The following is a 13,347-nucleotide window of genomic DNA, read 5'->3' as shown; positions in this document are numbered from 1 at the left end:
GACAAAGGCTGATGTTACATGCTAGTGTGCTCCAAAACAGTGACAGTATTCGTGTTAAGAAGCTATAAACCTTACATACAGTTGAAGTCAGAATTATTAGCCCCCTTTTTAATTTATTAGTCTTTTTTAAATATTTAAAAAAACATTGATAATGTGTGCAGTGGAAAGCTCATGATGGAGTCATTCTGAAGGTGGACTGGAGTGCGGTCAATGATCTGATACTGTCAGGAGGAGAAGACTGCAAATATAAGGTGATTGATGAAGCAATGATGTTTGAAAGTTCTGTTCGCGCACTGATATATATCTAGATTTATTATTTGGTGAGTTACCGAACATGTATTGTACACGTCTCTGTGGTCCAGGTGTGGGACAGCTATGGGCGGCTCCTCTTCTCCAGTGCTCCTCATGATTACCCGATCACCTCTGTGGCCTGGGCTCCTGACGGGGAGCTGTTTGCTATGGGCTCCTTCCACACGCTCAGGCTGTGTGATAAGACTGGGGTAAGAGCACATGATCACACTCTCACAGCCATACGGCAGTGGCAGCTCTCACCATTAGCATTGTAGCTAAGGTAACTGCATGTATAGGGTTACCAACTGCCCTGCATTGGCTGGGATGTTCTGTATATTGGAGTCATTTCATTTGTCCTGTACTGCAGTGGTTCCCCAACTTTTCTGCCTGCGACCCACAAAATAACAACTCGCCACCCCTATTTTTCCTGAGGTGGTTATAAATATAAGGGATCGCAATCCTGTGGAAAAAAAATTGAAAGGCTGATGGATTTTTATTTGTATGTTGTTGTTGTTTTTCAGTGTAACTATTAACTATGTTCTGTGGGTTATTGATAAAATACGGTAATTCTTTATCATAAAAAAAAAATTTTATGGTAAAAAATTATTTTATTTTGCTTTATTTTATTTTATAAAAATTTTATGTACATTTTTATAGTATTTTATTTTGTTATTTTATGAAATTTTCATAGTATTTATTTTATTTTATTTTAATTTATTGAATTTTTTTTTTGTATTTTCATTGTTTTATTTCATGGAATTGTATTTTATTATATAGAATTTCCATATTATTTTATTTTTTGGAATTTTCATTTTATTTTATTTGTTTTAATGGAATTTTCATTGTATTTAATTGTATTTTATGGAACTTTCATAGTATTTAATTTTATTTATTTTATGAATTTTTTATAGTATTTTAATTTATGGAATTTTACGGATTGTTTTTAGAATTTTATTTTATTTTTTCATGGAATTTTATAGTATTTTATTTTAGAGAATTTTGTATGGTATTTTATTTATTGTATTTATTTTATGAAATTTTCATACTATTTTATTTATTTTATTTTATAGAATATTTATTTATATTTATTTTAATTTATTTTTATTTTAAGGAATTTTATAGTATTTTATTTTATGGAATTTTACAGTTTTTTTAATTTAATTTAATTTTATAGAATTTTTTCATAGTGCTTTATTTTATTTATTTTATGGAATTTTTATAGTGTTTTATTTTTTATTTTGTTTTATTTTATAGAATTTTCATAGTGCTTTTTTATTTACTTTATGGAATTTTCAGTATATTTTAATTTATGTCATGGAATTTTCATAGTATTTTATTTTATGGAATTTTATGAATTTTTTTTGTATTTTGGTTTATTTTTTATTTTTTTATTTTATAGAATTTTCATAGAATGTTATCTTATTGTACTTTATTTCATGGAATTTTCATAGCTTTATTTTATTTTGCCAAAAGTTGGCAATCATAGGCACGTATGATACTTTTTTAAAACTGTATTATTTTGTTTATGGGTGTTTCAAACTGGTTTATTGTAGTATTTTTCAGAAAACATTAGTTTTCACTTTTCACACACAGTAAATTATTGCAGCTAATAATCCCCCGTCTATCAAACACACTTTACACACATTCTACAAAGCGTGTCTTTCTAAAGGTCCAGAGTGTGTTTACCCTCACCATAATTGTCAGTTTCAGTTTCCAAGCTTTCTAAAGCAAGTAAAAACAATAATGATGATGTGAGTTTTGCTGTCAGATTCTGACATATCAGATCGTCAAGTTGAGCCTGACTGGCAATCAGGACTTGAGCAGAACATTTCATAGTGGTTCATCATTCTCTTATGACAACGTGAACATTCAGATCTAACAAAGACTGATTGGTAAACGGAGGATTATCGTTGGTCAGATTTACTGAACAGGACAAACAAACACAACCAAAGCAAGTGATTTACTGACTATACCGATAAGAATAAAGAGAGACTTTTCTGTTTGTTAAATAATGACAAATACTAGGAAACTGACAGCAAACTTAAAGCTCTGTTTGAGAAGCTATAAATGCATTTGCAGTAAGCTTCATCTGCTTTATAGCTTTGCACATGCACAAACAGATACCCCAAAATGAGGCACCCTCACTTCTCAAAAGTGTGTGTGTAAACTAGTGAAGGGTTAATACTGTGTGGGGTTTCGTGCTGTGTCAGCAGTTGACTGCATTAACCCCCTCAGTAAGAAGCACGTGTGCAGCAGAGCGCTTAAACAAATACACATTTCAGATACACGTCACAGATGTACTACAGATGTGTGTGCAGTGTGTTGACTCCTTATGTGAAGAAGTTTGAATTACAGTAAAAGCTATAAAAATTAACTAATATAAAATACTACAAGGGTGGCACGGTGGGTATTGCTGTCTCCTCACAGCAAGAAGGTCGCTGGTTCGAGTCCCGGCTGGGTCAGTTGGCGTTTCTGTGTGGAGTTTGCATGTTCTCCCTGTGTTGGCGTGGGTTTCCTCTATGTGCTTCGATTTCCCCCACAGTCCAAACACATGCGCTATAGGGGAATTGAATAACCTAAAATGACCGTAGTGTATGAGTGTGAATGAGAGTGTGTGGATGTTTCCCAGTACTGGGTTGCAGCCGGATGGGTATCCGCTGTGTAAAACATATGCTGGAATAGTTGGTGGTTCATTCCGCTGTGGCGACCCCTGAATAACAAGAGACTAAGCCGAAGGAAAATGAATGAATGAATATTGCTCACTCTTGATGTAGGTTTACACATGCACACACTCTGTGTCATTTGACATTATCTCTTACAATACACACAGCATGTTAGACGGTGTGTGTGTGTGTACAGCATGTGTTGATTTGTGCACCATATCTGTCCTGTGTGTAACTTAATAATAGCAGATGTAAGTGAAGCCAGCTGTGCAAGATTTACACAGCTCACCTCCCTGCAGCCTGACAGCATGTGTAAACACTTGCTGTGTGTATGTGCGTGAGTGTGTAAGTGTGCGAGTGTGTCAGGACAGACATATTTAACGTGTCTGATGTAATGGGGCTGATTCAGCATATACATCCACAGGGAGTCATTACAGCACAACATATGTCAGTGACCCTCCCCCAAAACACACACACACACACACACACAGATGGGAGGGCAGAGGGATGGTAGGCTATTTTCTTAGCGCTATTTTTCATTCTGGTGACATAAAGCAGCTTTCAGAGCTTGTCTGTTTGCTCATGTGGTATCTGTGTCTTTGTTCTGTGCTGACTCGGACTTTCTGATCCCTCTGTGTGTGTGTGTGTGTGTGTGTATACTGTACGTCAGGTGAAGTAGAGTTCATGAAGCCCTGCTGTACAGTCATGGTTTCCTCTGATGGATCGTCAGTGTGCTTGAATGGTTGAATTAGCCACACTTTTCAATCTGGGTTCATTTGTTAAAATCAGGGCCAGGATATAGACTCCTTTTTCTGCCATGGTTGTGGTCGAAGAGGGGTAATGTACTGCTTTAATTTGTTAAAAAAACTAACTCAATAAATAAATGTTCCAAAAAACAGAATCTGCGGACATGTTTTGCTTTTTCTGTGCAGAATTTAGTACAAAATCTGCGGATTTATGTGAAATGATTCTGAGAGTATAGTAAACTAAAACACAGGAAATAAGTATACAGTTGAAAGCAGAAGTTTACATACACTGTAACATACCCATTTAAAAAAGTCAGATGTTAATGTGACTAAACCTTTCCTCTTTTAGGTAAGTCAGGATGATCACATGTGTGTCTGTTCTGCTTAATAGCAGAATAATGAGAGAGAGATTATTTGAGAAATTGTTATAACTCTTCTTGATAGTCAAGTTTACACACAATAAGATTAATCTGCCTCTGGAAAAAGCTCAGATGATGATGTCAAGGTTTTGGAAGTTTCTGATTGGCTACATTTGAGTGAATGTGAGGCACAACTGTAGAATAGTATTGAAGGAAAAGCTCAAACACACTGCTTCCTTGTGTGACAACATGGGAAAATCGACAAGTCAGAATCAACAACAAAGCCAGATTACAATTAGCTCAATCACACTGGGGAAAGACTCATGTTTGGAGACATGTCCTGTGCTCTGATGGAACTAAGATTGAACTGTTTGGTCATAATGACCAGTGTTACATTTGGAGGACAAAGAGAAAAGCGCACAAGCCTAGAACACCATCCCAACTGTGCAGTATGGGGGCGGCAGCATCATGTTGTGGGGCTGTTTTGCTGCAGGAGGGACTGGTCCACTTCACAGCATAGATGGCATCATGAAGAAAGAACATTATGGAGAAATACTGAAGCAACATCTCAAGACATCAGCCAGGAAATTAAAACTTGGCCACAAATGGGTCTTCAAGACAGACCATGACCCTAAGCATACTGCCAAATTAGTTCAAATGTGCTTTAAGGAGAACAGAATGAATGTTTTGGAGTGGCCATCACAAAGCCCTGATCTCAATCCTATAGAAAATGTGTGGGCAGAGTTGAAAAAGCTTGTGTGAGCAAGAAAAATCTGACTCAGTTACACCAATCCTGTCAGGAGGAATGGGCCAAAATTCCTGCAAACTATTGTGAGAAGCTTGCGGGAGGAGACACAAAACATTTGACCATAAAGTTATACAGTTTACGAGCAAAGCTAAAAAACACCAAGGAAATGTGTGTAAACTTTTGACTGTCTAGAAATTAATAAAAAAAATCTCTCATTGTTCTGGCATTTAGCAAATGTAAATGATTTAGGTAATCCTAACGGACCTAAAATACTAAACGTTTAGTATGATTTACCATCAGACATTTTTTTAAAAATGGTTATGTTCCTGTTTTAGTGTATGTAAACTTCTGGTTTCAACTGTATTTTTGAAGATTTACTTTTTTGGCCTTTATTTGACAGGACAGTAGGTTGACAGGAAGTGAAGTGGTAGAGAGAGAGGGGTAGGATTGGGAAAGGGCTGGGATTTGAACTCGGGACAGCTGGAGTGCTACCACACCATATGTCGGTGCACTAACCATGGGCTCATTTATTCATTCATTTTCTTTTTAGGCTTAGTCCCTTTATTAATCAGGCATCGCCACAGCGGAATGAACCACCAACTTATCTAGCATATGTTTTGCGCCCTTCAAACACTCAAACACTCTTGCATTCACACCCACACATACATTACAGCCAATTAGGTTCATCAATTCCCCTATAGCGCATGTGCTTGGACTGTGGGGGAAAACGGAGCACCCGGAGGAAACCCCCACATGGGGAGAACATGCAAACTCCACACTGAAATGGTAATTGACCCAGCCGGGACTCAAACCTGCGACCTTCTTGCTGTGAGGCGAAAGCGATACCCACTGTGCACCTTGTGAAAACTTTCTAACTGTGGCTCATTGTGTGTGTGTGTGTGTGTGTCTGTCAGTGGTCATACTCTCTGGAGAAGCCCAGCACCGGGAGTCTGCTGAGTCTGTGCTGGTCTGCAGATGGCACTCAGCTGGCAGGAGCCTGCGGGAACGGACACGTGCTGTTTGCTCATATCGTGGAGCAGCGCTGGGAGTGGAAGAACTTTGAAATCACACTGACTAAGAGACGCACTATGCAGGTATGCACAGCCTTCCGGGACATCAGAGGTCTTATATAGAAACTAGATGCATGCATAAACCTGGGATGGAACCCAGGGTAGGGTAATGCATTACAAGTAACACGAGTTTATTCATTCATTCCTCTTCGGCTCAGTCTTTTTATTCATCAGGGGTCGCCAACCATTCCAGCATATGTTTTACACAGCGGATGCCCTTCCAGCTGCAACCCAGTACTGGGAAACACCCATGCACACTCATTCACACACACTCATACACTTCGGCCAATTTAGTTGATCAGTTCCCCTATAGCACATGTGTTTGGACTGTGGGGGAAACCGGAGCACCCAGAGGAAACCCACGCCAACACAGGGAGAACATGCAAACTCCACACAGAAACGCCAACTGACCCTAGCTGTAAGGCGACCGTGCCACCCAAAATAATATTATCCTACATTACTATTACTGATGTGATTTTAAGATAAATGAAGCTTATACAGGGCATTGTTCATTTTAACAAATGAAGAAAAACAAATTTGCAAGTTCTGAAAGCGATCAAGCCTTAACCAGATTAGAAAACGTAACGCTTTACTTACTAGAAACAGTACTTAGTAATGCAACTAGTTACTTTTTTGGGGAGTAACTCAATATTGTAACGCACTACTTTCAAAAGTAACTTTCCCCAACCATGGCTTCCGACACATCTATAAAAAAACTAACTTGATAAGAGAATGTGTGCAGCTGTAAATGAACTTAAATATTAACTACTTAATAATGGCCACTTTAAATCATCATATGAGCCAAAATCAATAATTAACAACATTAATATTTACTCTGTAGTCACTGCAAAAAATGCTTTTCTTGCTTAGATTTTTTGTCTTGTTTCTAGTCTAAATATCTAAAATTTCTTATATCAAGAACCATTTTCTAGACCAGCAAAGCATATTGTCTTGTTTTGAGAAATATTATGCCAATATTAAGTGAGTTTTTCCTTAAAACAAGCAAAATAATCTGCCAATGGGGTAAGCAAATTAATCTTGTTTTTTCTTTTGACGTAAGATTATTTTGCTCACCCCATTGGCAGATTTTTTAACTTGTTTTAAGGAAAAACTCACTTAATATTGCCATATTATTTCTCAAAACAAGACAATTTTTTTTTCTTGTCTAGAAAATTCTTCTTAATTTAGAAATTTTTAGATGTTTGGACTAGAAACGAGACAAAAAATCTAAGCAAGAAAAGCATTTTTTGCAGTGGACCAAACTTGTTCCTGGAGGGCCGGTGTCCTGCAGATTTTAGCTCCAACCCTAATCTAACACACCTGAACAAGCTAATCAAGCTCTTACTAGGTTTACTTGAAACACCCAGGCAGGTGTGTTGAGGCAAGTTGGAGCTAAACCCTGCAGGGACACCTGCCCTCCAGGACCGAGATTGGTGACCCCTGCTGTAGTATGTTCATTTTAGGAAGGTTTCTATGTAAAGTTTTATAAATGAGACTCCAGGTCAGTGTTACCGCACACATTCATCAAAGCTGGCAGGAATATGTCCATTTCAATTTATTCATTCATTTTCTTTTTGGCTTAGTCCCTTTATTAATCTGGGGTCGCCACAGCGGAATGAACCGCCCATTTCAATTTAATTAATTTAATTTGCACTTTTAAATAAGAAGACATTTTATTTTGAAAATTTTGCCTGTTTCAAGATTTATATTTTGATGGCAGTTGTGCAGAGTAATTTCTCACCATCTCAACACACCTGAATACTTTACTTCTGATATGGCATTCATTATGTATGACCTGGTAAATGTGATCAGTGCAGTTATTTAAGGAGTAAGATACGAGTTTATGATAAGTTACTACCCAGCATGCACCTTGATGTCAAAACGACGTCAAAACGACATCAAAAAACACATTAGAAGATGTCAAAAATGTATATGAGGAGAGACTATCTTCCATGATCGTTTGAGTGTATGAAAATACACTATAAATGTACCATACAAATGCATTTACATTACAGTACAGTACATATATTATATAAAGGAAGACTAATATTATGCACAGGGCGCTGTATTTATTGCTAAAGGTTGCCTATTTTATAAATATTTTACATTTATTTTTAGCCTTTTTTATATGAATTTTGCCAATGTGATGTGGTATATATTTTGGTCTTACGGTCACCTCAAAGTTAAAATGAAAAGAAAGCTTGAGGTTTACGGACACTATGGCTGTGCTGTGTGTCTTCAGCTTCATACATTATTCTGGACAACACTGACAATGGGCTGCTTGTCTGAGGACAGAGTGTGTTTAAATGAAGAAACCACAAGGTGGGGCGTACCGTATGAACACACACACACACACACACACACACACACACACACACACTGATCTGTGTCTGAATATAGACAGGGGACAGGCATTGCTGAGGTGTGTCAGAGCAAACCAAACAAACACGTCTTGATCTGTTAATTGTCTGTTCTTCTGTCTCTGAAATGTCTGCATCATCTTCAGGTTTATTTCTTTCTCTACCATCACTCAGAAAACACTAATAAATGTACGGAAGATTGGCTTGAATGCTCATTAGTTCCTCCTCATTCCCTCACTCCAGCTTTTTTAGCCTGTGAAGTGTCAATTGTAATCCAGATGAATGTAGAGTCTTCTCTACACTAAGAATTGCTGGGCTGTTTCAATCCAAAATGGGTCAAATATGGAATAACCCAAACATTGGGTTAAATTTGGTCCTATTATTCTAATACGAAAAAATAAAAAATAACCCAGTAGTTGTTTTAGTCCACAATTGGATTGAAATAACCCAGCATTTATTAGTGTAGCTTCATTAACAGTACATTAATAAATTGTACAATCAGCACTTTCTATATGGATTGCAAGGTGTCCCTTTTGAGTGGGCCACAGTCCAGTTACTTCGACCGAAATCTGGTCTAAACATATTATGTTTGAGTTCATTTTGGCAGCTCAAACAGCTCACCAAAGCATTTTATAGGGGGAGTTCATTTTGGTCCTAAACACCTTTGAGCTGGCGAGGCAGTGTTGCAGTAGGTAGTGCTGAGGCCTCACAGCAAGAAGGTCGCTGGTTCCAACCTCGGCTCAGTTGGCATTTCTGTGTGGAGTTTGCATGTTCTGTCTTCGCGTGGGTTTCCTCCGGGTGTTCCGGTTTCCCCCACAGTCCAAAGACATGCGGTACAGGTGAATTGGGTGGGCTAAATTGTCCGTAGTGTATGAGTGTGTGAATGTGTGTGTGGATGTTTCCCAGAGATGGGTTGCGGCTGGAAGAGCATCAGCTGCGTAAAAACTTATATAAGTTGGTGGTTCATTCCGCTGTGGCGACCCCGGATTAATAAATGGACTAAGCCGACAAGAAAATGAATGAATGAATGATGCCTTTAAGCTGCCATTAGACCGTGACGATTACGCAATCAGTGGGTGTGTCCTGGAGCTCCGCCTTCTGTCTATGGAGGATGAGGGAGCTCTCAGATTTCACCTGAGATATCATAATCTGTGTTCTGAAGATGAATAAAAGTCTTGAATTTTTCTCTTTTGGTGAACTCTTTAAGAGCTCACTCATTCATTTTTTCTTCAGCTGATCGGCGTAAAACCCTGGAGCTTGCCTTGCATGTAGTCGTACTCATTCAGAGGCGGGAGCCGGCAGACGTGCAACAACTTTAATCTGACAAAGTTATACAAAGCCAAAAGTCTCCACTGTGAGCTTTATTCTCTATTTCGGAGGTTGCCACAGCGGAATGAACCACTAACTATTTGGACATTCCATTCTACGCAGTGGATACCCATCCAGCTGCAATCCTGTACTTGGAAACATCCATACACACTCATTCACACACACACTCATACACTACGGCCAATTTAGTTAATCAGTTCCCCTATAGCGCATGTGTTTGGACTGTGGGGGAAACCGGAGCCAACACGGGGAGAACAAGCCAAATGCCAACTGACTTAACCGGCACTCGAACCAGCGACCTTCTTGCTGTGAGGTCACAGTGCTAACCACTAAGCCATCCGTGTGTGTGTTCAGTGTAAATGTAGTTCGGTTGATGTGTGTTTCCTCAGGTCAGAAACGTGTTGAATGATGCAGTGGATGTCCTGGAGTTCAGAGATCGGGTCATCAAGGCATCGCTGGCTCATGGTCATCTGGTGGTCACCACTTCTCTGCAGTGTTACGTCTACAGGTGCTGTTCACGCATACAGCAGTGAAACACTTCCCTGTGTGTTGTATAATGTGAATTCTCTACATGCAGTTGAAGTCAGAATTATTCGCCCTTCTGGGATTTGGGATTTTTTTTTTCATTCTCAATTATTTCCCAAATGATGTTGAACAGATTCAGGAATTGTTCACAGTATTTCCTCTAATATTTGTTCTTCTGGAGAAAGTCTTATTTGTTTTATTTTGGCTAGAATAAAAGCAGATTTTAATGGTTTTAAAGTCATGTTAAGGTCAATATTATTCGCCCCTTCAGCAATATTAGTTTTGGATTGTCTCCAGAACAAACCACTGTTATACAATGACTTGCCTAATTACCCTAACTTGCTCTCAAACATTATGTGCTGTCATTATGGCAAAGATAAAATAAATCTGTTATTAGAAATGAGTTATTAAAACTATTATGATTAGAAATGTGTTGAACAAAAGTCTTCCTTCAGTAAAACAGATTTTGGGGATTGAAACACAGGTGGGCTGATAATTCTGACATCAACTGTACTATGTCTGTTGTGTTTCAGTGCTAAGAACTGGAATACTCCACTGATCTTTGACCTGAAGGAGGGTACGGTCAGTCTCATTGTGCAAGCAGAAAGGTGAGTTTCTTTTTTTTTAACCTGCAGGTTTTTTCTCCAATAATGTTCGCATGTCAGATGTTCTTATCCAGGAGTGCTTTAATTTTGGACTGGAGCCTTCTGTGCAGCATTCCCATTGGTTTCTGGATGATCATGGAATTTTAAATGGTCTATTCTAGACATTGAAATTCATGGCCCGGTTTTTCAAAAGGTTTAATCCGGATAAAATTTATCCGGATTTAGTAATCCTGTTTTTGCAATCCGTGATCACGTAATCCAGCTTACTTTTTGACCCAGTTTTTCAAAGCAACTTTGGATTGGATCATTCTGATCCAGATAGGAACTTTTCAGGATCACTAAATCTGGATTACCAGTGCTCAATCACAATGTAGATGGATAGATAGGCCTATGTAAAGAGCAACAAGTAGAATAGCCAGTGTGGGGTAAATATACATTTAGTTTTATTCGAAATGAAAACTAAGAAAGTTTTATAAATAATAAAATAATTATAATAATAAATAATAAAAGCAAGAAAAACCCCACCCCATCGTCTTCCAGCAGTCCGCTCATCTGAGATCTACAACACTGTACATTGAGGATATTTATAATAAGTTTCAAATATAGATGTATTGAATAAAAAAAAGACAGTGTTGAAACCTCCACAATAATGTCAGCAGCTTGTCTGAGCATTTTTTTTAGGAGGCAGATCTCAAGTGTGGTCTTGGTTTGCTGCAGTTTGGTCAGAGTCAGTTGTTCCTTTGCCAGATGAAGCTGAACTTCAGTCTCTTTTTACAATTGTTGAAAGTGATTTCAAAAATCAGTCATTGCTATTGTTTGCATTTTTTTTTTTTGTTATTCTGTAATCATTGCATGCGTCACTAATAAATATTCTAAACACAAAAATATTTTTCATTGTGATGAATATATATATATATATATATATATATATATATATATATATATATATATATATATATATCAATTAGTAACAGAATAAAATGTATTGTTTTTGGTCAGTTTTGACAGCTGTTTGGGGGATTATTTTATGAGGCCAAACTCGTTCTACTTTGCTGTAGGCCTATACTGAAAGGCTGAATACATTAAAGCCTATACTCACTATATCCAGGTTTTTTAGATCAAAGTGATCCAGATCCTACAAAAAAGGTCTGAAAAACCCAAACTAAAGGTTTTATCCGGATCAAAACCAAGATTGGATTACGTGATCTAATCCGATTATAAAATCCATTTTTTCTTTTGAAAAACCCATTTTCAAGATTTGATCCAATCCCTTATCCAAAATCCTAGTGGATTACTTTTGAAAAACCCGGCCCAGGGAATTTTATATTTGTTTTTGTCGAGATCATTGCACTGGAAAAAATGCAAGTTTACAAAAAGAGAGTTTTTGTTTTGTTTTTAGTCCACATATCTAAAAATTCTTAAATCAAGAAACATTTTCTAGACAATTAAAAATATTTTTTTGGTTTAAGAAATAATATGCCAAAATTAAGTTTCTGGGGTAAACTAAATAATCTTGGCCATTGGATATTAGGCATGGATTTATATATTGCGATCGGGATTTTGGAAAGTATTACAGCGGTTTGTAAATGTTTATTATTACCATTTCACAAGTCTCCCCTTACAGTTTGATAGAGCGCTTGGACCCGGAAGCCGCTTCGCGTGACGTCTCACCTAACAAGCGGATATGTTTTGCATGTCTAGAAAATGCTTCTTGATTAAATAATCTCTAGATATTTGGACTAGACTAAGTAAGAAAAAGAAAGAGTAAGAAAAGCGTTTTTTTGCAGTGTATCAGTGAATGTTGTTTTTTCTTTTTAAATTTTACTTACTTCTCATTTATTAAAATGTGTTTTTCTGTACCATGTTTTTTCATCATGTTGTTTCACGTGTTGTGCCTGTTGTTATTGTTAAGGTTAGGGCTAGGCCATTATTCACTGCCATTATATTTTTTTCCCACTTTGCAACCAGCTAACAAATGCAGTCTGAGTTGTTTAACCGAATAAGGACATTTTCACAGTATTTCCTATAATATTTGTTCTTCTGGAGGAAGTCTTATTTATTTAAGACTGGCAGGAATTAAAGCAGTTTTTTTAACTTTTAGAAACAATTTTTAAGGTCAATATCATAAGCCCCCTTAAGAATTTTTCTTCTTCGATTGTGTACAGAACAAACCACTGTTGTCCAATGACTTGCCTAATAACCCTAACTATACCCTAATTAACCTAATTAAACTAGTTAAGTCTTTAAATTGCACTTTAAGCTGAATACTAGTGTCTTGCAATATAACTATAAAATATTATGTTCTGTACTTATGTACATCATGGCATGACACAAAATAAATTAGTTATTTAAACTATTATTTTTAAAGATGTGTTGAAAATTCTCGGTTTAACAGCACTCAGGGAATATTTTTTATTTAAAAAGGGCTAATAATATTAACGGCATGTCTTCCTCTCTTATGTTGACATACAGTTGAAGTCAAAATGATTAGCCCTCCTGAATTATTAGCCCCCAGTGCATTTTTCCTCAATTTCTGTTTAACAGAAAGCAGATTTCTTCAACACATTTCTAAACATATTAGATTTAATAGCTAATTTCTAATCACTGATTTATTTTCATCATGCCATGATGACAGCACATAATGTTTGACT

The 13,347-nt window shown here is 37.1% G+C and overlaps 2 protein-coding genes across 6 annotated transcripts in view; both read left to right on the top strand.

Annotated features, from left to right (window-relative positions):
* The window catches only part of kpna4 (karyopherin alpha 4 (importin alpha 3)), a 408,827-nt gene that overhangs the window by 102,582 nt on the left and 292,898 nt on the right, over window positions 1-13,347 (top strand). The window lies entirely within an intron of this gene.
* The window catches only part of ift80 (intraflagellar transport 80 homolog (Chlamydomonas)), a 39,739-nt gene that overhangs the window by 13,952 nt on the left and 12,440 nt on the right, over window positions 1-13,347 (top strand). For all 5 annotated transcript variants that reach the window (XR_012390501.1, XR_012390502.1, NM_001008625.1 and 2 more), the window contains 5 exon segments: window positions 162-251; window positions 363-500; window positions 5,722-5,901; window positions 9,956-10,074; window positions 10,625-10,699. Coding sequence is in view for 3 of the 5 variants with exons in the window: in NM_001008625.1 (NP_001008625.1) it covers window positions 162-251; window positions 363-500; window positions 5,722-5,901; window positions 9,956-10,074; window positions 10,625-10,699 (602 nt within the window). In the remaining 2 variants the exon portion in view is untranslated.

This window comes from Danio rerio, chromosome 15 (assembly GCF_049306965.1).
Source record: "Danio rerio strain Tuebingen ecotype United States chromosome 15, GRCz12tu, whole genome shotgun sequence".
Lineage (NCBI taxonomy): Eukaryota > Metazoa > Chordata > Actinopteri > Cypriniformes > Danionidae > Danio > Danio rerio.
Note: the sequence above shows the minus strand (reverse complement) of the source record. Positions and strands in the feature narration are given on the sequence as shown.